Source organism: Rhinatrema bivittatum, chromosome 4 (assembly GCF_901001135.1).
Source record: "Rhinatrema bivittatum chromosome 4, aRhiBiv1.1, whole genome shotgun sequence".
Classification (NCBI taxonomy): Eukaryota; Metazoa; Chordata; class Amphibia; order Gymnophiona; family Rhinatrematidae; genus Rhinatrema; species Rhinatrema bivittatum.
The window spans coordinates 362,651,976-362,679,858 of record NC_042618.1 but is presented as its reverse complement, the minus strand read 5'-3'; the positions used below and the strand labels follow the sequence as shown (position 1 = coordinate 362,679,858).

The following is a 27,883-nucleotide window of genomic DNA, read 5'->3' as shown; positions in this document are numbered from 1 at the left end:
CAAGGGTCTGGAAAATGGAAGAACTGTGTAAAGTGTCTCAGAAGTCACAGCTGGTAGTCCTCCCAGATGCAACTTCATCTGCTTCCACAGGAACTGAATTGAGCAGGAGCTACACAAAAGTATCTCCCTCATCGGCAGAACAGACCGAATCCTTAGGGTTAAATAAGCAAACGAATGCATCAAAGAAGAAAAGGCGCAGCTCTGAGAAGCCTCTGAATCAGCCAGCACGCATAAAGCACCAAGCACCATTAACGCATAGTACATCAGCACCATCAACATACAAGCCTCTGGTGGTGTCGAAGCAAAAGTCTATAATGCCGTTGATACTTAAGTCCAAGGGACCATCAAAGCATAGGACATTAAGCCCCAGAATATGAAGTGCATTGGTCCTCATTACCTTTACCATCAGGATAGACTGCTCCATCATCGATACATATGCAACTATGCTCTGGCCTACACAGAATTTTGACAGGGGCATAGGGGAATAGCCTATGCCTACTCCATCAATTACCAGAGCCCTTCTATCAACAAGTTTATTGGAACAAGGATTATGCTCTCTGGTACAAATTTAATTTCCCTCCAAATTTTACAGAGCCCAGAAGATGTGCAGGATTCTATTCTGGTACCAGAAGAGGACATTCCACGCCCACTCCAAGATAAAAGACCTGTCAGCCCATTGACCAGATAGCGGAGTTGGTGAAAGATTTCTTTACCTTTGTAGTGGCTAAGGATAAGAAGGGAACCTTCTAACCTCTCATTTTCAGAATGTTAGATTTACTCCTATGACAAGCAGTCCCAGTATCCTTAATTTGGATGGATACCCCCAACTACAGCATTCATTTGTAGCAGAGTCCAGCTAGTGAAAGGATGTCCACCAAGAGTATACCGTTCAGATGTGACCATCTTCATCATACCAATGATATAGAAAGGTGCAGGAGGGAGATTCTGGAGGTTAAAGCCAGAACTTTCAAGGCTGCATTCTCAAAAATGCTTCCTGGTCCACATACAGGACCCCAAAAGAAGATTGAGCTCAAGAGTTTCAATGCATGGATGAGATGATCGTGCTAGGAAGAGGGTTTTCAGTTTCTTAGGAAATGGCGAAGGGAGAGCCTATTCTGATAGGATGGGTTCTATCTTAACCATAGCGACTGCTGGCACTAACCTTCAAAAAGGAGGTAGAACAACATGTGGCAGTCCAGCTCCTCTCCTCGGGACAGAAACAGCAGTCATCTACAAGGCACCCTTACTATATTTTTTAAAAGACCATATTACCAGAGACATTTCCCTTCCAGGAATTCCAACAATGCCGCATGCCGTCTCTACTTCTGCAACAGCAACAACTTCTGATTTGCACTCAGAGTGAATGCGATCAACCAAAAGCAACACAGCAAGTCCAAACAAAGCCTGAACCAAGTTTTTGACCAGTTTTCAAATCCATCAAAATCCTCAATGATGACGAGAATCCAACACTATCTAAAAGGAGTGGTGCAAGATCACCAAGGATCGCCAGGTCCTCAAAATTTTGGAGTCTGGATAACACTTGCATTTCTCCTGGCTTCCCTTGCTTCTTCATTGCTCAGTCTTTGATCTGCATCTTTCTCACTCGACATAATTATGCATGGAGATGGGGTCACTCTGAACAGTGGGCAATAGAATCAGTTCCTTCCCATCACCACTGTCAGGGGTTCTACTCCTGCTATTTACTTATCCTCAAGAAATCTGGGGTACTGTCATCTATCCTGGATTTAGGAAGCCTGAAAAAAATGAATTGCTGCCATGCAATCCTGCCCTTTATCCACAGGGGTAGTGGATGTGTGCTCTGGATCTATAGGATGCTTACGCTCATATTTCCATTCATTCATTCCACTGGCATTACCTATGCTTCATGGTGGGCTGTTCCCATCCCTTTCGGCCTCTCAGCAGCACTAAGGATCTTCACGTGTCTGGCATCCAAGTCTTCCCTTACCTGGGCAACTGGCTTGTGACATCAAGCTCCAAGGAAGGTATGCCAATCTCTCTGCAAAAATCAATACAATTTCAAGAAATCAAATATGATTACTGCCCAGAGAATCAAATTCATTGAAGAGAGGACAGATTCTCAACAGAAGAGAGCTTTTGTCCTGTCAGATCGGACAAATACGCTCAAATCCCTGGTATTCAAACCATTGAATATGGATCAGTCAATGGCCAAAGAAATTCTAGCCATTCTGGGCTACATGGTGGCTGCCATTCATGTAATTCCACTAACCCGCTTTCACATGTGATTCCTGCAGTGGGGTGTCCATCCCAAAAGGGAACCAGCTAATCTGGTGACCAAAGTGAGCACTTCACAAGAAATGAAACTGGATCTACATTGGTAGCTAGATCCCTACATCCTTCAGGAGGGATCTCCTCTCCATTTACTTCCTCACCAAGTTACATTGATGACGGATGCCTCCATAAAAGTTTGGGGTGTCCACAAGGGGCCCTTTTGAACTCAAAGAACATGGGAATTCATAGAAAAATCAATTCCAATTCCTAGAATTGAGAGAGATTGGATACACTCTAACAACATTCACTTGCTTCCTCCATGGAAGAGTATTTTCATTCAAACCACAACCAAGTTGCCATATTCTTTGTGAACAAGCAAAGGAACACAAAGATCATGGACTCTGTATCGAAAAGTGATATATGAGAACAGGCAAGCAAACGTCAAGCTGTCCTGCAAGAGACCTATCTTCCAGGGATCTCCAACATGTTAGTAGATCACCTCAGCAAAGTTTTTTGTCTACACAAATGGTCTCTGCAGCAGTCAACAGACAGACTCTTCAATCTCTGGGGACTTCCAGCAATCAAACCTATTTGTGTCAAAGCAAAACAGAAAACTAGAAACATTTTGCTCCATTTTTCTCAGGGAGCTCAGATCAGCTCAGGATGCTTTTCTGCTCTATTGGAATACAGATCTGATTTTCATTTTTCCACCAATTACATTGATAGGTAGAATGGTTCAAAAAGTGCTCAAAGACTGGGTCTGTCTGATCCTCATGGCTCCAGCATGGCCTAGACAAGTTTGGAATGTGTATCTGGTACAGCTATCTAGCAGTCCACCAATCTCTCTTGGGTTGGATCCATCTTTGTTAACTCAAGAAGAGGAAAGGCTATTTCATCCAAACCTTCCCTCCCTCAACTTGACTGCCTGGATGTTGAGCGTTCAGTAATCACTGAATTGTCCTTACCCAAGGAAAAAGAAGACATAATAGTGTCTGCCAGGAAATCATCAACTAAGAGAACCTAAAGATTTAAATGAAAATGGTTCTCTACATGGTGTCAGCAAAGTTCCTTGAATTTGTTCGCATAAGAACCCAAAGATTTAGCAACTTGTTTACTCTGTTTCTGCTTCAAGACTGGCACTGAGATGAGCTCCATCAATAAGGGGTAGATTTTATAATTTTGCGCGAGCACGTACTTTTGTTCGCGCCTGGTGCGCGAACAAAAGTACGCTGAATTTTATAAGATACGCGCGTAGCCGTGCATATCTTATAAAATCTGGGGTCGGCGCGCGCAAAGGGGTGCACATTTGTGCAACCTGCTCGCGCAGAGCCCAGCGCGCGCTGCCTGTTCCCTCCGCTTTCCCCTCCCTTCCCCTACCTAACCCACCCCCCCGGCCCTATCTAAACCCCCCCCCTTACCTTTGTTGCACGATTTACGCCTGCTAAAAGCAGACGTAAATCTGCGCGCGCCATCACCCGACCCGGGGGCTGGTCCAGAGGCCTCGACCACGCCCCCGGGCCGGCGCCACGCCCCCGGGCCCGCCCCCGAAATGCCGCGTCATTCCGCAATGCCCCCCGACATGCCCCTTTTACGAAGCCCCGGGACTTACGCGCGTCCCGGGGCTCTGCGCGCGCCGGCGGCCTATGCAAAATAGGCGCGCCGGAGCGAGGGCCCTGTGTACATAAATCCGGCCGGATTTACGCGCGCAGGGCATTTAAAATCCGCCCCTAAGTGCTTATCTCAGTGCCATAGCAACTTACCATGCTTGAGGGTAAGCTAATCTCCATTCATCCATTACTTTCAAAGTTCATGAAAGGTTTATAGCTCTGATGAAACCACCATTGGAGTCAGCTTTTCTAAAGTTTCTAACATGGAAAGTAATACTCCTTCTTGCAGTAACATCAGGCAGAAGAGTCGGCAAGCTTCAGGCTTATATGTAATTCTTCCACAACAGGGTGTTGCCACACACCCATCCCGAGTTTCTACCAAATGCAGAATCAGTTTTCTATATTAATCAAGCCATCATTTTACTTATGTTCTTCCAGAGGCCACATTAACAGGAAGATGGGAAAGCCCTTCTTTGACTGTAAAAGAGCCTTGGCTTTCCACAAAATAAGGACTCAGCCATATTGTCAGGTTTCCAATTATTCATCTCTTACAATCCTAAAAGACTGGGCATTGCAGTGGCCAAATGCACACTGTCCAACTGGCTAGCAAACTGCATTATGCACTGCTATACACTAGTAAGCCTACAAATTACATACACCATCAAGGCTCAAAGTGAGAGCCATGGCTACATAAGTGGCTCATCTGAAAGCTGTACCACTTAAAGACATCTGCAAAGCTTCAACATGGTCATCAATACACACCTTTGTATCCCATTACTGTCTAGATAATTTCTCCAAGAGTGAGAGTAAATTCGGACAAGGTTTTGCAGAAGTCTACTCTCCACAGTGAGCTCTGGGTTGCTAATTAAGTAAAAATTCCACTGTAACCCTCAACTTGGAACTCCCCACATGTAATGACTAATTAAACTCTGCTTATTAATGGAAAAAAGCAAGTTTGCTTTCTATAAAACAGGTGTTTTCCATATGGATAAATTAGCCATACTAAATACCTGCTCCACTACCTTGCTAGAATTAGCTCTCAAATCAACTGAGGAGGCTCATGAAGCAATGCACAAGCGAGAATACCCAAACATGCTAAGTAGAGCAAAAGTTCTACTAGCTAATAGAGACAGGTCCGTTCGGTGCTGCTGGATGACTGTCACCCACATGTAATTCTAATTCATCCTATCTACAGAAAACACTTTATGGTAAGCAAACTGATTTAGGATATATCAAATGGAACCTGCATTTTTCTTCTGTAGATGGAGGTTTATGTCGACATATCACTTGTAAAAATAATGCTTTCGCACTAGAAAACTATGACTTAGTCAATCAAATTTAACTTTTTACAGTGTGTACTCTTCCTCTATGCAGGTAATACATCCCAAACCACATAGTTAAAGAATGCCAAAACTATGCTGCCAAAAAACTCTGGGGTAACCTATTCAAAGATACGGCTTGGGAGAAGGCTATTTCAGTGTGTTTGAATAGCCCTTGGGGCTTTGTCAGATCCATCACTGTAGTTTAGCATCACCAAGACACTGCTGCAACCAGGCCATCCCTCCAAAGTCAGTAGTTGTGGGAAAAGGAAACTGCTGCTGGTGGTCACCATGAGACCTTAGATTATTTTAAAAGAACTACAGAGATCTCTGGCTGAGACTGAGGAAAATGTTAACTGTTCAACAATTTCAAGATTACTCCACAAATATGGTTTGTATGGGAGGGCAGTAAGAAGGAAGTCACTGCTAAAGAAAAACCATATAATCAGTCACATAATGTTTGCAAAGAAACACTTCGGAGAAAAACTGCACGCATGTGGGAGAAGGTTTGTAATATGATTATTACTATTATTTTTATATAACGACATTCAATTTGACATATCACATCGGTTTACAGGGAACTTAAAGGTGCTGGAAAATGTTAATGTTTCCTATAGTTTTTACAGATAAACATGTAATTAGCTTGAGAGAACAAAAATGTTAACAAGAAATTAAAAGGATAGCATATAAACATGGAATTAACTTTAGCTGAAATAAACATGTTAACAGAAAAACTAAAAGGTGTGAGCGGGGGCTTAACTGGGATTAACCGGGAATAAGGTCATTTGTCATTATAAGAATTATCATAGGGTTTCCAGAAGGGTGTAATCATAGCTTTTTGTGGGTAGGCAATAAGTTCTTTCTCACGGTGCCTGTGATAGATAGGTGGTTTTGGTCGGTGTCATTGTTATTGCTGAAAAGGCTTTTGAAAGAGCCATGTTTTAGGTTTTTCTTAAATGTTTGGGTTGTTGGTTCTGTTCTTAGCTCCATTGGAAGCTTGTTCCATAGTGCTTGTCCTGCCAGAGATAGTGCACGTTCCCATACTGACTTCAAGTGTGCCACTTTTGGGGAAGGGATTGGAAGAAGTCCAGTGTTTGCGGAGCGGAGGTTCCTCTGGGGGATGTGAAAGTTTATGGAAGCATTCAGCCAGTTGGACTTGTCATTGTGGAGAATTTTGTGTACGAGGGTTAATGCTTTGTATTGAATTCTATATGGAATGGGCAGCCAGTGTAGTTCTTTAAGGACGGGTGTGATGTGATCTGATCGTTTGCTGCTTGTAAGAGCTCTGCGGCAGCATTTTGCAGTAGCTGGATTGGTCTTAGGGTGGCTACCGGGAGTCCCAGTAGAGGGGCATTGCAGTAGTCTAGTTTTGAGAAAAGTAGTGCTTGAAGTACCGTTCGTGGATAGTCGTGGGGGTATAGAAGCGGTTTGAGTCTTCTTAGATCCTGGCGTTTGTAGTATCCTTCCCTTATCATGGTGTTAATGTGTATTTTAAGGTTTAGTTCACTGAGACCAAAGTAGAATAGTTTGCTTTCGATGCTAAGCGAGATGTGTGGCGTTTAAACAACCACAGCACATCAGTCTAACACAATTCCTACTGTAAAGCAAAGTGGTGAAGGCATTATGTTGTGAGGATGCCTTTGCCAGCAGCAGGGGCAAGAAGATTTCTAAAGATAACATGAAGTTTGGATGGTGCAACTCTTTTTCTACTTTGCAAAGTACATAGAAACATGATGGCAGAAAAAGATCATATGGCCTACCTAGTCTGCCCATCCACACCAACTATTCATCTTACCACTCTCTCAAATACTCTGTGTTTATCCCTTGCTTTTTTTGAATTCAGATACTGTCTTTACATCCAGCACTTCTACAAGTATCCACTACCCTCTCTGTAAAGAAATATTTTCTTAGATTACTACTGAGTCTCCCCCTTTTACCCTCACTCTAGAAACTCCTTTGAAGAGGCCCATATCCTCTACATGGAAACCATGGATATCTCCCTTATCCCACCTTTCCTCTAAGGTATATATGTACAGGCAGATGCTGGAGGAAAACCTGTTCCAGTCTGCGATGGACATTGGACTGGAGAGAAAATTCACCTTTAGCAGGACAATGATCATAAGCACAAAGCAAAAGAAACAATAGACTGGTTTTAGCAAGAAGAAATTGAATGTCCTTAAGTGGCCCAGTCAAAGCTCAGACCTGAATTCAATATAAATCTGTGGGCAAGACTTGAAGACTGCAGTCTACAGATGATTCCCAATCAACATGAAAAAAACTTGTGCTCTTATGTCAAATGGAATAGGCAAACTCTGCCGCCATTCCACTGTGCAAATTTGCTAGACACTTATCCTAAATGACTCATGGCTGTTATTCCTGCAAAAATGGGCTTCCAACAAATATTGAGCCAAGGGTGAGAAGACTTATGCAATCACAGGTAAATTTTAAAAGGAGCATGCGAGAGCCCATAAACACGCATATTGGGCACGCAAGCAAAAATACAACTAATTTTATTTTGTGCGTGCAAGTACACGCATAGCATTTAAAATATCCCTACCATGCGTATGTGTGGAGCCTTTATGTATGTACTCACATGTAAAAGATAGAGAGACTCCGTTATAGAAACAATCAGACAATTTTATATGTATCCCACTGTAAGAGGGGCACTTTTCAATTCAGGGTGGTTTTTTTTTTTAGGTAGGGGTGATCTTAAAAAAGTCTACTGATCCTTGTGCCATAGGCAGACCAATGTAACACCGCCCCCCCCAAACCCACCTGAGTTGAAAGTGCCCCTCTTACAGTGGTTTTGTACAGTGTGTCAGATTGTCTCTCTAACAGAGGCTCACTCTCTTGCCAGACTTGCACCATATGAGGACCAGTAGTAACGCTATGTAGATAACATGGCGCACATTGCTAGGTTCAGCCTTGCAAAATTTGGAGGTTACGCATGTACATCTTGGCCCCACCCTGGAATGCCCATGCCACACCCTTTTTCTACTTCCTTATTCTTGATGCATGCCGAGGTATGTATGCACCTACTATCCCGGCTTCTTAAAATTCATGTTGCTCATGCATGACCCACATATGCACGTATGGGGCCATTTTTGCACGAGCAGCACTTTTAAAATTTACCCGTCAATTTTTATTTTATTCTTAATTACTTTTTGGAATATTTCTACAATTGTTCTTTCATGAAAAAAGTGTAGAGTATATTGAGTTGCACTTTTTAGACAGCAGAATATGAAAAATGTACAAGGGTGTGAAGGCTTTTACAAGGCACTGTAATAATATATCAGTCTCACCAGGATTCATATTAGAAGTACTGATTACTAGTGGGCTAACATACCTCCTCTAAGGTTTTAAAAGGCTGCACGTTCTACAAATTTTCATCAGGAAAACAAAGAGAGAAATCAACTATAATTTCCAGAAACAAAAGTTTTGATAAACAGCCTGTTTTAATATATATTTTTCACCAGAAAGATAAAGATAAAATAAATACCATTTGTAGGCTGCCAAAACTAGTAAATTACGCAAAGGCCATCCTGGATAATGGCTTAAAGTGCATGGGTCATAAACTCCAATGGTTACCTAAAAACAAAACAAAAGCACTTAATAATTATCAATTTACATCATATTTGGAAAACTACAATACTTCTTTACCAATACAAGCAAATAGGCCTGTGATTTGAAAATACAGCACAGTAAGCCCAGCTCCTTCCCAAGAAACACACATGTCCAAGGATCAATAAAATCTGTATTTACTCATGTTTCACTATAAATGCTTGGAAAATTAATTAACTGAAAGAGTTCCCCTTTTTATTATTTATAAGAAAATGAAAGTCTGAGATGATTTGTTAGGATCAGCACTGTTAATGGTGAATTCATTTAGGTTCTACCTCCACAGCAGCATGGTTTCAGGATCGGCCCAGTAACGTTGCTATGGTGTTCAGTAGGAGTTGATCTCCAGTGGAAAAGAAACCTTCCTCAGGGATGAAAATCAAGACAACGGTACCTTTGAGAGTTTTCCCAAAGAATGTTTATTCCACTCTGCCGACCTCTAAAAGTGTGTGAAGGACCAAGGGAAATGAGTGAAGGCAGACTACAAACAGCAAGAGTTCTACTACCCTAAAGCATCTTCCTTTTTTCCCTTGCCTTCTTTCAATCCCCTTCAGAATCACACTTTTGAATTGTGTGGTAGTGCAAACTCTTCCGGCTTAACAATGATTAGATAAGTCTAGGTTATTATGGGCAGTTCAAGCATCCATTAAAAAAAAAATACAAAAATTCTATGGAAAGCATTCATTTGTGGGATTCCTCCATAAAAAAGAAAAAGGTTTTGTAGCAATATAGAGCAGGTTTATAGATCGACTAACTAGAAAAGCCAGATAAGTTATTCACTGCTCTTTTTCTGATATTAATTAGAAAAACATTGGCTGGCCCCAAGTAGCAGAGATGTACATTACTGAAGGATGAATGGTTGTCTGAACGGTTGTCATAGTGTGTTGTAGTGCTAGATGTTTTTGCTCTGGTTTATTATTAAAACAAAATTATTGGCATGTTTAGGAACATAAATGTTTTGTATCAAAAGATCCTTATGAAAAAAAACAAACACACACATCGGCATTGTTTTTTGATTGTTAAAAATGTTTTCCTGAATTGACTGTAATTCAGTTTTATGCCAATAAAAATTGTTACTTAAAAAAATAATTCTAACCCAGTACACATTCTGAGATTTACAGCCTGATATTCAGTGGTACAGAGAGAAGCAAGTTTAACTCCATAACTTCATTTGGGTAACTTTAACCAGATATCCATCAGCATGTACACAGATAAAGCTGTCGCTGAATATACCCAAAGTTAAGTGTGTCCTTCACCCCAACCAGACTTGTCCAGTTATCTTTAGCTGGACAGCAATGAATATCAGCGCTATCTAGCTAAAGTTTCACCGTACCCTCAGGACACCTCTAACTCTGGCTCCTCTTATGCGGGTATATTTTTAAAAACATGGAGGATAACTTTACAACCACACATGTCAGAATATGCATGAATATAAAGCTGTGTGCAGATTAATGATTGTATTTTATAACTCACACGTATTATAAAATATATGTATTTTCACATTCCGCAATATACAATCATAGGTATGCTTATACATGAATACATTAAACGCCCTGAAAACAAGCAATTCAATGCATTGAATTCACTTACTTTTTCTACCTATTTTAAAATATATGTGCGTATATTTTACGAGTCAAATTAATGTAGAACTTGCATAAATCAGGATTTACATGCTTAAACATATGCGCTTAATTGAAATTACTAGTTTTACTAATTACTCTACCAGTTCATCCAGTCCTTCTCTATCTCATTGAGATTTTCCAGGTCCTTTAGCCTAAATGCCCCACAGTTTACCCAGACTTCCCATGTGACCAATAGTGCACAATAAACATGTTTAATATTGCTTACGCAAGATAATTAGCAAATGTAAAACTATGTGAGTATTTATTTATTTATTTAAAGGTATTTATATACCGTTTTTTAAAATAAAATTTTATCAAAACAGTTTACAACATGTTAAAAATAAAATATAACTAAAATAAACTTAAATACATAAATTTGACTAAATAGCTAGATGATAACTAGCTAAAAACAAATTATTAATTAAAATTAAAATAAAATAAAGGTAGCATGCCTTGAGCAAGGAGGGCAGGGAGGGTAAAAAAGGGGGAACGAGAGGGGACGAATCGTAATATCCTTAAGAACACTGATGGGAAGATAGGGGAAGGGAGAAGTTAAAGTGACATGTAACTGATGAGAGAAATTTGGGAGATGAAGTTTCATTTATGATCAGGGGGTTGCTTAGTGGAAGTATTAAATGCTTGTTGAAAGAGGAATGTTTTTAGAGCTTTTTTGAAATGATGAGGATTTGATATTAAGCGAAGAGGGTTGGGTAGTGAGTTTCCAGAGTGATGGTCCCGCTACTGAAAAAGCTCTTTTCCTGGTGATGTCTAATCTGGCCTGTCGTGGTGATGGAATGTCTAAGAGATTTTGGAGTAAGTGATCTTAAGTGTCGGGTGGGTTTGTAAATACGGAGTAAGGTGCAAAGCCAGGTGGATGAGGAATTATTAATTAGACTGTGAGTAGTTGGCAAATCTACGTTTGTGTCTTTTAAAATAGCAACTTATGTGCATCAATGTTGGCCCAGCCCTGGAATGCCTTAATAGCCTCCTTTACTCATGTATATGCGCGTGTGAAAGCGAAAATACACGTGTATATTTGATGTCCATGAGTAGATGTTATGTACACATATATATGCTCACTGTTATGCAGGTAACCTTTTGAAAATTCCTCTCAAATATTTGTCCGGTAACTCCCGAAGTTTTATTTATTTATTTATTTAAAAACTTTTATATACCGGTATTAGTATGCATACATCATACCGGTTTACAATGTAACTTTAAAGGTAGAAATTACAATGAACAGGGAGGGCGAACAAGGAGGAGTATACAAAGAGCAGGAGGTGGAGGAATTAAAGCAATAAATAAAAACTGCAACGGACTATTTACAGGAATATACAAGGCGTAGGCAAGATACTTGCAGAAGTCGGTGTACTTAATCAGGGTAGGCTTGTCGGAAGAGCCATGTTTTAAGTTTTTTTCTGAACTTGGCGTAACATGGCTCTAGCCTGAGAGTGGTAGGGAGGGCGTTCCATTGTTTAGGGCCTGCAATGGATAGTGCACGGTCCCTAGTAGAGGAGAAGGTGGGCTTTTTTTCAAAGGGGGAATGGAGAGGGTGCCTTTGTTGACAGTGCGAGTGGGTCGTTCAGTGCGTATAGGACGAAAGGGTTCATCCAACCAATTGGAATTGTGCGAGTGGATGGACTTGTGCACTATGGTTAGAATTTTGAAGAGAATTCGGGATGCGATGGGGAGCCAGTGGAGTTCTTTGAGTATTGGGGTAATGTGATCAGCTTTCCTTGAGTTGGTGATGACCCTGGCGATGGCATTCTGGAGCATTTGTAAGGGCTTGGTGGTGGAGGAGGGTAGGCCAAGGAAGAGGGCATTACAGTAGTCCAGCTTTGAGGAAAGGGTGGCTTGGACGACGGTGCGGAAGTCATGATAGTGGAGGAGGGGTCTGAGTTTCTTCAGGATGTGAAGCTTGAAGAAACCTTCTTTGAGGATGGAGTTGATCTGTTTTTTGAGATGAGTTGTTGATCTATGATAACCCCAAGGTCTCTTACTGTGGGTTGGGGTGTTATGACGTTGAAAGCTGGATCGTTGGAGATCGGTGGTTGGGAGGGAGGTGAGGAGAGATAAGGAGCAGCTCTGTTTTGGAGGAGTTTAGAGCGAGGTGGATGTTGGTGAGGAAGTCATTGATGTTGGCAAGACATGTGTTCCAGAAGGCAAGGGCATCTGAGAGAGAGTTGTGAATGGGGATGACGATTTGAACGTCATCTGCATAGAGGTAGAATTTGAGGCCGAGGTCTGTGAGGAGCTGACATAGAGGTGTGAGATTAAATGTTGAAAAGGGTGGAGGAGAGGGAGGAGCCTTGTGGGACAACCTTGAGACAAGGGATAGAGTGTGGAGTTGGCGTTTTCCCTATCTTGACGGAGAACTTTCTGTTAGATAAGTAGGATTTAAACCATAGTAGGGCTAGGCCTGAGATGCCTATTTCGGATAGCCGGTTGATGAGGAGGTTATGGTTGATGGTATCAAAGGCAGCTGAGATGTCGAGTAGGGCGAGGAGGGTAACAGTTGCCTCGGTCCATGCCTATGAGTAAGTGGTCCGTGAGGGAGAGCAGGAGGGTTTCTGTATTGAGGTATTTACGGAAGCCGTATTGGGCTGGATGCAGAATGTTGTTGCTTTCTAGATATTCTGTAAGTTGGATGTTTACAATCTTTTCCATAATTTTGGATAGGAAGGGCAGGTTAGAGATAGGGCGGAAGTTAGCGGGGTCTTTAGGGTCTAGTGTTGGTTTTTTTAGGAGGGGGCTTGACAATAGCTTGTTTAAGAGCATCTGGGACAGAGCCTGAAGAGAGGGAGGAGTTTATGATGTCTGCGATGGGTTTTGGATATAGTGTTCGGGATGGAGAGGAGGGATTTTGTGGGAATGGTGTCTGAAGGGTGGGAAGCTGGTTTGAGTTTTTCTGAGAATAGATTCCACTTCTTTAGCGGAAGTCATGTCAAGGGTTTGGAGGGTGGGTGAAGTGGGGGAAGGTTGGAGGGAGGGGAAGGGGAGGTGGATGGAGAAGGGTGTTGAAATCTGCGGAGGATGTTGGTGATTTTTGTGAGGAAATACTGGGCGATTTCTTCGCTCTTAGTGGAGGCATCATTCTCAGGGATAGTGGGCTGAGAGGATTTGGTGAGGTTGGCAACATAATTGAAAAGGGCTTTCGGGTTGTACATGTATTGGTGGATCTTAGCTGAAAAGTAGTCTCTTTTTGTTTTGAGGGTGGTTATTCTATATTGGTGAAGGGTAGTTTTGAAACTTGAGGCGAGTTGGGGTGAGGGGGCTTTACGCCAGTTTCTCTCACGCTTCTTTTGAATATCCAACCTCTTAACAGTTTTCACTTCCACAGGAAAAGAAAAACCACAGGTCACAGTATGACATGGAAAACAGTTACGGGAGTTAAGAAAACAGAACAAGCTCAATAAAGTGGAAACTTTATGTTAAACTACCAAAAAGGCACAATGCAATAATTGTATTGCAATTCAATTGCCATTAAATTATCACCATCATTTATTTGTTTACGGTTTTCTGCAAAAGAGTTCAAAGTGTGTTACAACAGACTAATGTTGCCATATAATATTTGCATGTATAGTAGTTTGGTAATGCTAGCTGCTTACAGTACATAATTTGTGATCAATATACTCAAAGTGATGGCTAAGGTTATAATTACATAACAAGTAAAGGGAGGGTGTTTACTAGCAAAGTTAAACAGCTATACATTCATAGTTGGATATTCTTTTTACAGAACAGGTAGTGGGGGCTTTGTTTTATTACAGCAGTGGAGTAACAAATGTTTTTCAGGTGAGAGCAAAAGTATTTATTTTATATGTAAGAATACTAATCAGGAGAGTTGAGTCTGCTAGACAAACATTGAATCCAGATTTTGGTAGAGGGGAATACATGGGTGCCACTATAGCAGGTTTTGAGTTTGGGGAGGGAAAGTCATCCATAGACAAGATGTTGGATATTGAAAATGGGAAGAATTTGGGTGATCCTGAGGTGTACCTGGGTCAAGTGCAATAGTTGTTAGCAGGGCTTTTTAGGCAATTGCTCTCTGAAGGTGCCTGGTAAGGTGCAGTGCTTGTTTCAGTTTGAAGATCCAGAAAACAGACAGACATTCTTGAAGAGAACAGATTGTTTTATTTGTCAGAACATCATTCAATCATTTGACCCTTATCGGAATTGTCACCAAAAACAGACCACCAAGAAATGCATTACTGATCTTCTAGAATGAAGTCTGGAATGCCAAGTCACTGTGGTAGCCTGAGAGATACAGTTTCTTTCTTAAAAGATTTCAATTACTTGCTGTCTAGATTTTATTATGTAATCAATTCCTCCTGCTCAAATTTCAGATGAACTAGTAATTTGTTTAATGTGCCAATTTTCTAAGTCTCTACTGCTTTCTCGGTCACCCAGAGAATTACCCTTCTATTGTATACAAATTTAGTTTGGGTGTTGGAATAAAGGCCCTGTTCACTAAGCATTTTTCCCTTAGACACAAAATAGGAGCAAACCTTCAGTAGACAGGCCCCAAAATCTGCTAAACAGTGAGCCATATCATCTAATAAACTACTATGATCAGCAAGCATAGCAGATAGCCAACACAGAGGAAAGCAGCAAATAAAGCCCCCAAAACAGGATAAGATCATAGACCAAAAACCCCAACTATTCTCTTCAGCTTTTTCAGATCAATAATTATTGTCTAATTAGGATTTGGGTTATTCCAAGAAAGGTGGACTCTAAATAGAAAAATAAAACTACAGAGGAAAAAGATGAGAGTCAAGACAAGAGTATTCTTAGAGTTGAATTCTGAAAGGAGGATAGTTGTAGATCCATCCAGGGTGAGGCCGAGGCACAGAGACCCTGAAAAAGGGAGAAGACAAGCAGCAAGGGTATGGAAGCCAAAGTAGACGAGATGGACAGGAAGGGGGGAAACTGAGGGGGCAGAAGCTGGACCTGTAGGATGAAGAGTTCACCAGCCCTCAAAAGCCAAATCTGATGATCCAGGAGGACCAGAAGCTGACAAATAACAGGCATAACCAGGACTTCACTTCTCTCTCCTCTGCCCTTTTACATAACTCCTCAGGGAATCAACAGGCCACAGCTTTATTTAACAGAATAAACAACCAGCCCGAGTGCTCATAACAATAAACAGATGGACATCCGCCACAAGCCAGCAAGATAACTCATCTGCAGGCCATCCAGTCTACTACCCCTTATTAGGCAACATCCTGCCACCTAACATCCAGCCCCTACCACCAACCAGCAAGGAGCTATGCCCAGAACAACCATTCGCCAGATGAGTATTGCCCTGACCAGTTAATGCCCAAACTGGCTACTCTATCAGTTCACCATATTACATTAACGAGGCTCGGGCAGCCCGCCCAATCCAAAGCTGCGACAGCAAACAACCAGCAACCATATTCCAGAAACCATAAACATAAGGGTGAGAGGGAGGGATGCTGCTCTGACCGGAACCCTCGAGGCAGGCTGAAACCCCGCATCCTCACTTCACTTTAAATACCCCCTCCCTCTTCCCGATACACCCTGCGACCTCCAGCCAATGGGGCAAAACCACACCAGCAGTATTGTTCAAAAACTGAATACTGCCACAAACCCATCCCCTTTCACTCAACCCCCTCACCTCCCCTCCCCCCCCGCCTTCCAACTTCGAACCACCGTAGTTCGCCTGGCATGCCCGTTATATTGGGCAGCCAGGGACTGCGGCCTGTCCGCCCAGCCATAACAGGCGTAACCAGGACTTCAATTCTCTCTCCTCCACCCTTTTACAATAACCCCCTCACAATAAAGACAAGCACACTAAGAAATGGGAATAAACCGGCCACAGCTTTATTTAACAGAATAAAAAACCAGCCCAAAGCATCATAACAATAAACAGATGGTTATCTGCCACAAGCCAGCAAGATAACTCATCTGCAGGCCACCCGGCCTACCCCTTATTAGGCAGCATCCCGCCACCAATCAGCAAGGAGCTATGCCCAGAACAACCGTTCGCCAGATGGGTATTGCCCTGACCAGTTAATGCCCAAACTGGCTACTCCATCAGGCCACATTACATTAACTAGGCTCGGGCAGCTCACCATGGGCACAGGAAGGAGAACCTATCCCACACACCCCCAAAGATGCAGCCGAAGATCCTCAAGGCCTCCTGTACAGCACTGTTAAATAGATCCTTGCCAACAAACGACAGATGAAGCCCATCAGGTCGAAAACACATAGAAACATAGAAATGACGGCAGAAGAAGACCAAACAGCCCATCCAGTCTGCCCAGCAAGCTACACACTTTATCCTTTTTTTTTCCCTTTTTCTCTCTCCCACCTGTTACTATTGGCTTCCAGTACCCTCCAGCCCTAATTCCCCTCCACCTCACCACCAATGTAGAGAGCAGCGCCAGATCTGCATCCAAGTGAACATCCAGCTCAATTAGGGATAGCAACCACTGCAACAAGCAGGCCACACCTCTGCCCCATACTCTTACCCACCCCTGGGGTTTTGTTTTTTTTTGGAGATGGCAACATCCAATCTGCTGATTAACCTTAGCTCTACAATGCCCCCCAAATACGTTGCTCCATCTACACAAGTCTTGGAATAATGTCTGACCAGCATATTAACAAATCCGGCTACCAGATCATCAATATGGTAAGATCCTTCCTCACCATACTAATAAACTGGTGACCAGATATTTTCCCCCCAGTCATTGCCCCCCAAATGCACCACCACAACATCTAGATGAAGTCTGCAACTCAGCCGATGTGCTGCAACAGTTTGGTCAGTCACATCCCTCGCCATCCCAACCAGTGGATGGTCAGATAGTGTACTGCCAAGCCTATATGTGGACCATATGGCTGCTAACAAGCATGTCTGTGTGCCCATACAACAAAGGACTGCCCTACGATCCACACCTGTCGACCATAGGGCCTGATATCTAAAAAAAAAAACCAAAACCAAAAAACAAACAGTTAGTACTGCTCACAAATATCCCCAACTGCAGGTCTTATATATGTCCGAAAGGCCATGGACTTCCATCTTCCGATCCGCTGAATCACCTCCCCTGATAGACCAGACCCTGTGGCAGACATGGCCACCCCAATTCGAAATGAATGAGTCCCAAAACTAGTCACCTCCAAGCCCACAAGTGAGTACAGCCCTAAGAACTATTTCAAATTGTTACCTGGTTAGCGGCAGCAGGTTCTTGTGTACCACAAAATGACAACCCCCAATAGGATGCTTGGATAGATCATGGAGCACATTGGCAACCGGACAGGTGTGAAACCTCTTTTCCTGCCTGATCAGTTTTCGATCTTGGAATAACCAATTTAACATCACTTCCAACCTGCACGTGGTTGAATTGTAGGCCCATATTCTCAGCCCCCTGGCTAGCCCAAGCCACCAGCTCACCAATGCCAAATGCTCCAAAAAAAGGCAAAAACAAATGCTATGTGAAATAAACTGACTTCATAGGAGGAAGAACACACAACAGCTGCATCCCACAATGCCAGCAATATTACATGCGTGATAGGCCGTCTGCAGTCCTGCACCACTTCCATTCCCTTACCATCCCAACAATAATTTTTGCACCAGAAAATGTCCCATCAGGTAGCCCCAACCATGAGCCCTCAAAAAAAAAAAAGAGAATTTGGACAGCTGCCGTGTGACAGCTGCCTTAGAACTTCCCAGTCTATGTGTTTCTTCAATGAACTGCAACAACAATACATCTGATACCGGCCCCCAACACAGGCCTCATAAAGAGAAAATCCACCACTTTTGCAGCTCCACTTAAATACCCCACCCAGGTGGATGAAGCTAACGATGCATGCAGCAACTGCCATGCTTCTGGGAACCGAACCTCCAAAGGAAACTTGGAATGGTAGCTCCGCAAAGATTCGCAGCGGGGACAAGTGTCCGGAACACTGACCACTTGAAACCAGAAAGAGAATTGGCAATATTGTTAAAGACACCTGGAACATACCACACCCAAGCAGTGACATTTAACCTCATACAGAGCAATACAAATTCCCGCATCAGCTCAGACACGAAAAGGCACTTTGCTGCACATCTGTTAATTACCTCGACCACACCACATTTATCACACCAGAATACTATTCTACAATCCCATAATGGAGTTCCTCATAAGTGCAACACAATCACAATAGGCAACAACAAGGAAAGCTATATTCCGAGTAACCCCAAGCTGCACCCAATTGTCCAGCGAGGGGGCGCACACCAAGATCCCTGAAAATAAACTCCAAACTCTTTTCTCCCAGATGCATTCAAAAAAATTCCAAATCCTGACTGGACATCAGCTCCTTTTGCCACATACAAACTCCATTAAATTCTTCTAAAAAGGTCTGCCATACCACCAGATCCTCCTTCATGCCCCTGTATATTCTAATAAGGTGATTAGGCTTTTATACCCTGCCATCACCGCAGACAATCTCCTCAAAAACACCCTCCCCATCAGTATAACTCTATATGCAAAGTTTAAACTGCCCACCAAGGGACTACAGTTGCTGCAAAGTTAACTTTTTGCAAACATTAGCCCCTTCAACCATTTCTTTCAGCTTATCCACTTTGTCCTTACGCAACCTGGACACCATGCCGATCGAGTCCAATTCAATACCCAAAAATATCAAGGTGCCTCAAGACCCTTCCGTCTATTTTGCAGCGATCGGTATACCGAAGTAATCCACCACCTTCAAAAAGCACTGCATGATATCCCCACATGCACTAGATCCCTTAGGTCCAATAAACAAAAAATCATCCAAATAATGCACTATATACTGGGTACCTCCAGATACTTGCTCCACCACCCAGTGCACAAAAGAACTAAACAGTTCAAAATATGCACAACAGATAGAACAGCCCATGGGTAGACATTTATCAAAATACAACTTTCCCAGAAACTGAAAACACAATAAAAGAAAACTGTCCGGATGAATTGGCAACAAATAGAAAGCAGACTCAGTATCCACTTTTGCCATCAAAGCCCCTTCCCCATATCGCACCACCATTTGCACTGCAGAATCAAAACAATGCACAAGACACCGTGCACAACTCCTTAGGCACAAAATTGTTAACCGAGCTACCTGCGGGAAAAGACAAGTTATGGATAAGCCGAAACCGCCCAACTCCTTTTTCGAAACCATCGCCAAAGGAGACAAAATCATTCTCTCAAAGGGAAGCTCCCTGAAACCAATCCGGGGCCTGACTGGTCCCTTTCCCGAGGAATCATGGGTCCTCCCAAGGCCCCAAACACCCCACACAAGGCATCGCTTTGTGCTCCCGTGACCCCACAGGCCCTGACCCAGGCCTCCATCCTACACCAAACTCCCCACCACGTCCCACTCCTCCCAAGCCATCAGCTTGCCGGACCTTGCCCCATTGAGCCCCATACTCCAAAACCCCTCCCAGGGATACGGCATTACTGTGCTGAGGATTCTCATCCCCATGAGTGCCGCTCCTCGCAGAAACTGACCACGTTCCCGTCGCTTCAACCATCTCGACGCCAACTCCCGGACTCACCCCCATGAGACCAGGCAGCTCCCCCTCTACACACAATAGACTCCACAGCATGCGCCCCGGGGACTCCTCAGCCCAGCTACTCGAACGCAAGCATAGGTAGAACCCCTCCCGGGGCTCTTACTCCGCCCGCCCGCCCCCCCCTCCCCCGGGAAAGCATGTGCCCAGAAGCACCGGCAACATTCGCCAAACCTGAATGCGCTCCCCCCGCAGGCCGCATACACGCACTGCCAGCCATCGGCATCAGGCCAGGAAGGTCCGTAGACCAGATCTGACCACCTGCCCTCTCTCCACCCACAGCCCGAAGGACCCTCCCTGTCAGACTCATGTTTGCTGACCGCGACCTCTATTTCCCCTTCCATACTGAATGGCAGGTAAAAAATTCCGAAAAATTTCCAACGCACCCATTGCTTTACACTCGCGATGCCGCTCAGACCGGACTCCTTGAGGCAGGCTGAAACCCTGCAGCCTCTCTTCACCTTAAATACCCCCTCCCCTCCCCTTCTCAATACATCCCACAACCTCCAACCAATGGGGCGAAGCCATGCCGCCAGTATTGTTCAAAAACTGAATAACTCCGCAAAACCCACCCCCCTTCATCCAACCCCCTCACCTCCCCCCCTTTCCAGCGTCGAACCGAAGTTCTCCTGGCACGCCCGTTATATTGGGCAGCCAGGTACTGCGGCCTGTCCACCCTGCCAGGAAACTGTCACACCCAAAAGGGTAACAAACAAGTTGTAGAACCTTCAACACCATCACAACTAAGCTGTCAAATAGCAAGAATGTCAAATACCACTCTCCTGTATAGCGATTCAAAGACTAATTGTTCTGGACATTTATTTTAAACCCAAACTTTCCTTTGAGTTAGCTTTGGGTTATGACAAAGCACAAAACTACACTTGAAATGACTCAAAATTATATCACACCAAAGATTTATAGCAATCACACGTATTACTGATAATATGTAACTTCAGACGCACAGGTATTTTAAGGACCTGAGATATGTTTATGTATACCGACAAGATATGTACATTATTGGTATAGTTTGAGAATGTTGGCCTATTTTATGCAAGCTGTCCAAATTGTGATACAGATCCTGAGTGAGTTGAATCAGAAGGAAATATATTTAAAATACAATACAGATTTTTATATATGGCTGCATCATATTTATTTCATTCATCTTCTGAAGCAATTCACTCTGGTTATGATGCAGACTCATATACCAAAGAAAGGATGATGAAACAAATAAAATGTTCTAGCGCTTCCCCCTGTGAAAGCAGTGGAGTAGCCAGCATACTTGGTCCTTATAAAACTTTTTATTTTGGATTTTAACCTCGGCATCAAATGAAAAAAAAACCAAAAAACCCTCTAATGATAAGACCTTAAGAGATAATACATAGGCTATCTATAACTAGCCTACCTATATACTGTCCATTCAAGTATTTTCTTACAGAGCAAGTTAATTGAAGAAAATAAGTGCAATTCAGTACTATAACAAAAAAGATCAAAAAACAGGTTGCAGCATTAAAGGTTATAATCACAGATATATGGCAATCTAGAAAAGAATGGTACAACCTCCTCACCCCCCCTCCCACCCCCCACCTTTATTTTCAAAGTTGCACCTCAGTGTAACGATTATGCTGTTTGAAAGGAAAATGCACTTCATTATATTTAATTACAATAGCGGTAATGGGTTGGGTGTTTTATTGCTGTTATGGAAGCCAATGGCTTACTCTAAGATGAATTCAAGGCTGCTGAAATAAATAGTATTGCTTTACTATGCAACCTAGCTGCCTGTTTCTAATTTTTTTTTTATATCAAAGTATTGAGCAGATTGGTATGAAACAGATGCCACAGAGCTTGGAAGGCACAATAGTAGCAGTGTTTTCCGCTTGTGAGCTCTACTGCAGTACAAAAAATTATATTTCTGTTATGCTTCCTCAGACTCAATTCAAAACAAAGAATAGCCACTATGGTCTGATCTGCTATCTGTCACTGCTATGCAAAGCGGCATGTCAACTTACCTAACTAAAAATCTTGTGATTAAACTGATAGACATGTGACATTATCATGCAGTATCTTTTGGGAAATTATCTTGTCTTTTGACTTTTAATATAACAGGAAAAACTAATCCCAGGGAATTCTGTTGCTCTCACTAGGATGTGCAAAAAAACCTTGTTCTCTGTGAACTGCTTCTAACAAGGCCAAGCTGGGAATTAAACATTATTCGGGAGCAAAAGGAACCCGAAGACTTCAACTCACAATTCCATTATTATCATTTCACAGAAATGGTTTTCGTATGGCCCACAATATTTTATTTTTTCTTTTTACTCTTTCTCTCTTTGCAAGAATAGCCCCTTACCTTCTCACTTTGATCTTTCAAGACCTCATTAAATTTCTTAAGTGGAGACAATGAGATTGAATCTTCGGTATACTTGATTAAAAAGTAATGGAGTGCTGTGGTACCTTCTTTTTGGCAAAGATTATCATATGCTACCTGCAATCCTTGAATCTGAAAAATAAAAACGTAAAGATGCTCAGAATTAGCCCAACTGAAACACATTAAAGAAACTAGCATTTTCTTAACTGAAAATTAATACTAATTTCCATTAGCCTATCAGTAACATGATCTCAAATGAAAGGGTCCATGATGATGGTAAGTAGAAGAGCCCTGGTAGAAGACCTGACTAAAAGGAAAATGAGATTTGTTTGTCGTGTACTCAAACTTTACTAATATAGTACTTGAGAACATGAAAGAGAGCAAAAGAGAAAGAGGTGAGTAATAGTCAAGGGGGGTGCTAAGTGTTACCAGCAAAAATGTCTGTTAATCCTCTTCCCTGTAAACTTGTATGATGGACCCTATGGTTCTGTCACTATTAAGCCCTGGGTGAAATTTAATATCAGCCATCTAGTTAGTGATGCATAATTAGGGGAGGATTCATTCATGTGCAGCCCTCCCTTTGAAGAGTCTGGAATGGATGTCCTACTTCAGAGGTTTTATAGGATCTCTCTGCTTAGAGTTCTGGGGGGGCAGTATAATTTGCAGTTCTCCGTTGTATTTTGGGCCTACCTGGGGACCTGGGCTCCATCCTGCCTGGGATCTTTCAGGATGGGTTGAGGGCTCCACTGCTGTACTCTTCTCCCAAGGGGCAGAGTGTTGTCCAGGGAATATTTTGGATTTTGGACTTATGTGGTAGAAGCTTTGCTGGATACTTAGACTTTTCCATGACTCTGGGAATGGAGAACCTCTGTGTTTGAGACGCCCAGGGATAGGGAAGACCTGCCCTCTGAGGTGGTGACTCGCTGCAAGGGGTAACTCTGGTGTTATTTCCTTTTTAGGGAATAGAAAAAATTATTTTATGAAGATCTGGAAGTGTTTTTCTGTCTCTCCCGCATGGGCAGGGAGGAGGAGGACAGGGGCAGATTGGCCTATCGGAGGATCGGGTTTCCCCCAGTGGGCTGGTCACTCCCAACACATTTTTTTAAAAAAGGATTCCCACCAAAGAAAATGAGAAGGGTTGCTGCAGCCCAAAAAAAAGATCTACAAAGTCGCAGTAGAACCGATGAGGCCGCGCTTGAAGTGAGGCCTGTGGGCTGCATCACAGCTCATTCTGCTGTGCCTGAAGAGCCCATCCTGCCGCGGCGTGAAGAGAGATCTGCGGGGCTGCTGAAGAGGACCTGTGTGCAGGGCCGGTGCGCCACCAGTCTGGGGGTGGCAATCGTATGACTTCTCCTTCTTCCTGTCCACATGGCCCGGAAGAGGAAGTGGTGGGTCCGTGTGGGCGGGGGGAAGAAGAGGCCATGCAGGAAAAAGAAGATTGCTGGCCGTTACAGGCATTGGCTCCAAGTTCGCGCAGCGTCCAAGAAGCAGCAGTAACACCTCTCCTGCCTCAGCCTCCACACAAGTGCATTCCCCGGGCTGTCGCAGTAAGAGGCATCAAGGGCCAGAGGAAAATCAACAAACGTCACCTCCCTCCCCGCAGAAAACAGAGCAGCATCAGCCCCCACGGCCTCAAGAAAAATGAAAAGGTCCTCTGCCATGGGGGCTGAAAGAGGAGGCTGCTGCTGTACTTCTACTGGGGAGGGGGGAGGAAGTGAATGAATGAGTGAGAGCATGTGTGTGTATGTCTCTGTGAGGGCATGTGTGGGTGAAAGAGCATATATGTCTGTGAGAGCATGTGCATGTGTTTGTGCATGTGTGTGTGTGAGAGCATGCATGACTGCGTATGACTGCATGTCTGAGACAGCATGTCTGTGTGTGTGTGTGTGTGTGTGTGTCTGTGAGCATGTCTCTGTGTGTGTTGCTGTGTCTGAGAGCATGTTTGTGTCTGTGTATGTGAGAGCATGTTCTATGATTGAGCATGTGTGTTTATATGAGAGAGAGAGATTGGGAGGAACACCCCTCACCTCTCCCCTGCTAATCCACAACAATCTCAGGGCAATCTGGAAATCAAAAGATTCTAGGTATGAACAACCAGGGATTTTTTTATCCTTTTTAAGTTTTTAAGTATTGCATAGCGTTTGAAATATTTTATTGGTCTAGAAAATGTATATGAGTTTTCAATTATTAGATGATGTTCTATTTGTCAGCTGTTTTGACAATATTCTTTTTATTAGTATGGTTTTACTTCTATTGATCCTTTATATTTACTGATTTTGATGTTTTTCAGGTATTGTAATATTCTGTTTTTTCCATTGTTGCACTGCATAATAGTCTGACCTGCTGGCGGTTAACAGTTCAATTTTTGTCTGAATGTTTGTAATAAATACTTTATGGTTACTTTTTTCTGAATTTTTGTGAGGGGTCTGTTGTATTTTGCATCTGTGACTGAGTTGACGTATTCTGCTAGTGTGGAGGTTTCTGTGTAGGGATCTGTAGCAGCTTGGCTTTTTCTGTTTTCCTCATAGGAGGCAGCAGAACGGGCTTCAGTGCCAGCAGCAGCAATCAGCACCTCCCCAAATATCCACCTGACAGCAGTAGCAGAGGAATGAGAGAGGCTCTGAGGTTGCTTCAAAAGAAAGAGAGGGGGGTCTGCCTTCAGTGTGTGCAAGTGTATGAATAGGAGTCTGCCTGGGGGTGTATATGTGTGAATGTATGGGTGTCTGCCTGAGGCTGTATCTGTGTATGGGAACAAATGGGTGTCTTCCTGGGGTCTGTATGTGTGAGAATAGGTGCCTGCCTGTGTGTGGTGTATGTGTGTGTGAGAATAAATTGGTGCCTGCCTGCCTGGGGATCTGTGTTTGTGTGTGTGAGAATGAATGTGTGCATGCCTGGGGGGTGGGGAGGGAGCGGTGTGAGAATGAATGGGAGCTGCCTGGGGGTCAGTGTGGGTGTAACATTATGTAATCCACAAAAATGTATGTATATATTTAAGGAAACATACATAAATTGTCGAAATACATTTTGTTCGTTTAACCTTTAACCTCTGGTTTGCTAGTAGACTGAATTACTGTGTCATGAAATTATGTTTGTCTAAAAAATGTGTCACCAACATGAAAAGTTTGGAAAGCTCTGTTTTATAGGGTAGAAGCACCATTAGAGACCATGTGAGAAGAGACAGCAATAGATGTGAGCTTCTGGGAGTAGTCTAGCAGTATAGCTTTTATCAAACTTGTTTTGATAAAAGATATACCCTTCAGCCAATCAGTGTTTAATGCTGGGTAAAGCCCCACCAGATTCTTCTTCCCAGCCAATCAATATTTGCTTCTGGTCGAAGCCCTGCCCCTTGCCCCTCCTTTCTCCACCCCTTTGACATCTCATGACATCCATCTTAGCCATACTACAACACATCCCTTTCTGCCCCTTTTTGGTGACACAGACTGGAACCAGAAATATGCTTTTCAAGATAGCAGCAGCTGCCTGGGGACAGGAAAGATGGCGGCTGTCATATAGGGGCCATGCACGAGCAGTAAAACCAAAACAAAACATGTTTTACCCGAGATGCCATGGACCATGTGGAGACAGCTTTGTTGGATGGCATCACAGGCCATGATATCACCCAGAGGATAATCAGTCAACGGCTCTTTTTGTTTACTGAGATGAACCATGTGGAAGCAGCCATGTTTTTAATAATGACATCACCTCTGAGCATACACAGTAACTTCCTAATAGTTTCGCATATGCCCAGTAGTTTTAAAAAATAAAAGAATGGGTTTTGTAAAACAGCTAATCTTAGACCATAAAAAATTCCTTCTTCATTTCCTAAGTATCTCCCTGTTTTTGCAGCCTCTGCTTCCCTGTACTCATGGACAGAACTGCAAAAACCTGTCCAAACCTTTTTTTAAACCCAGCTATGTTAACTGTGTTTATCACATCCTCCGACAATGAATTCCAGAGCCCAATTGCACATTGTGTGAAAAAATTTTCTCTGATTTGTTTTTAATGTTCTATTTTAATGTGCATTTAATGGCTATTCAGACAAGCATTTTATTAAGTCCACAGAAGGTTCCTGTATTTTCCGCAATTTATTGCTGTTGTCAATTTTGATTTCAGTGTATATTTATTGCTATGATTGTTATTTTTAGGTACGTCGCCCAGGATATGGACAATAAATAAATTCAATTAAAAGATAAAGATAAAAAGAAACTTACTAACTTCATGGAGTGTTCCTTAGTTTTTGTATTATTTGAAAGAGTAAATAACTGACTTATATTTACCTGTTCTATTTCACTCATAATTTTATAGGCTTCTATTATATCCCTCATAAACACCCCCCCCCCCCCCCTCCCAGCCATCTCTTCTCTAAGCTGAACAGCCCTAACCTCGTTTGCTTTTTTTCATAGGGCTGTTCCATCCCCTTTAGCATTTTGGTCGCCCTTCCCTTTATCTCTTCCAGTTCAGGTACATCTTCTTTGAATTGCAGTGACCAGAATTGCACACAGTATTCTACCCACTTCAATGGAAAAGAAGAGCAGTTAGAGTACAGGGTACCCCAACTATCTAAAGCGTTCGTTTATCCAAGTTGAGCTTAAAAACCCGAAAAGCTTCAGCAGTGTGCAAAATTCTTCAACACTACTGGGAGAATTCCTTTGCCCTAGTAATCAGCAGCAAAATATCATCAGCAAATAATAGGGTCTTCAAAGCGCAACATCCCACAAAAAGTCCCCACCACCTGCTCATCACCCTCCAGCTTATGAATCAAAAGTTCCAATGTTTAAAATAAACAGGAAGGGGAGAAAGATGGCAGCCCTGCCTGGTACCTCTCTCGAAGATCAAATTATTCACAAAAGTAGATATTTATACTAACTCTGGAACGAGCATTAGAATACAGAACACTTAGATAATTAAAAATGTGTCCAGTGAATCCACATTTCTGCAGGACATATCTAAGAAAAGACCAGGAAATCTTATGAAGGCCTTTTCAGCGATACAAACCCACAATGACTAGATCCTGAATAAGGCGCCTGTGACAAGTTTCTAGGGTCTGACCCAGCATGGCATTTCTTATGTTCTTAATTAATTAATTAATGCGCTTAAAATTTCAGGTTACAAAAAGTGTCTCAGTTTTGGTTGCTGGTAAAGCAGAGAGAAAAAATGTAAGGTTCAATGAATCTTTCAGGAGAAAAAAAAACAATGCTTTGAATATTCCTTTTGTTCTTTGAATGCATAACATCAGTGAGAGAAATTAGATTTAACATGTATTGCCAGGGTGATATTTAAAATCTTTCAGAAAAAAAATGTTTGAATACATAAATTGTCAAAATAATAAGTAAAAAATTAGTTTTTTTCTGCTTCAAAGGAAAAAAGTTGTTTCAAAATATACAGAAAATCTGATTAGACTAAAATTCTGCAATATGCTTACTTACAATTAAAGAAGAAATACTCCTTTTGTTTTTTGGCATGGTAATAAAGAAGGAGGGTGGGGGCTTTGACTCCTGAGAACAAACTACAGGGTCTAGCATCATCTGTTTTTATCTGTCTCGTTGTGCTGACTA

The 27,883-nt window shown here is 42.6% G+C and overlaps 1 protein-coding gene across 2 annotated transcripts in view; it reads right to left on the bottom strand.

Annotated features, from left to right (window-relative positions):
• Positions 1-27,883, bottom strand: part of ATG7 (autophagy related 7) — a 533,052-nt gene that overhangs the window by 461,290 nt on the left and 43,879 nt on the right. For both annotated transcript variants that reach the window (XM_029600773.1, XM_029600774.1), the window contains exons 7-8: positions 22,311-22,460; positions 8,676-8,764 (exon numbers count right to left, since the gene is read on the bottom strand). In XM_029600773.1, coding sequence (XP_029456633.1) covers positions 8,676-8,764; positions 22,311-22,460 — 239 coding nt within the window. The remainder of the gene's footprint in view (positions 1-8,675; positions 8,765-22,310; positions 22,461-27,883) is intronic.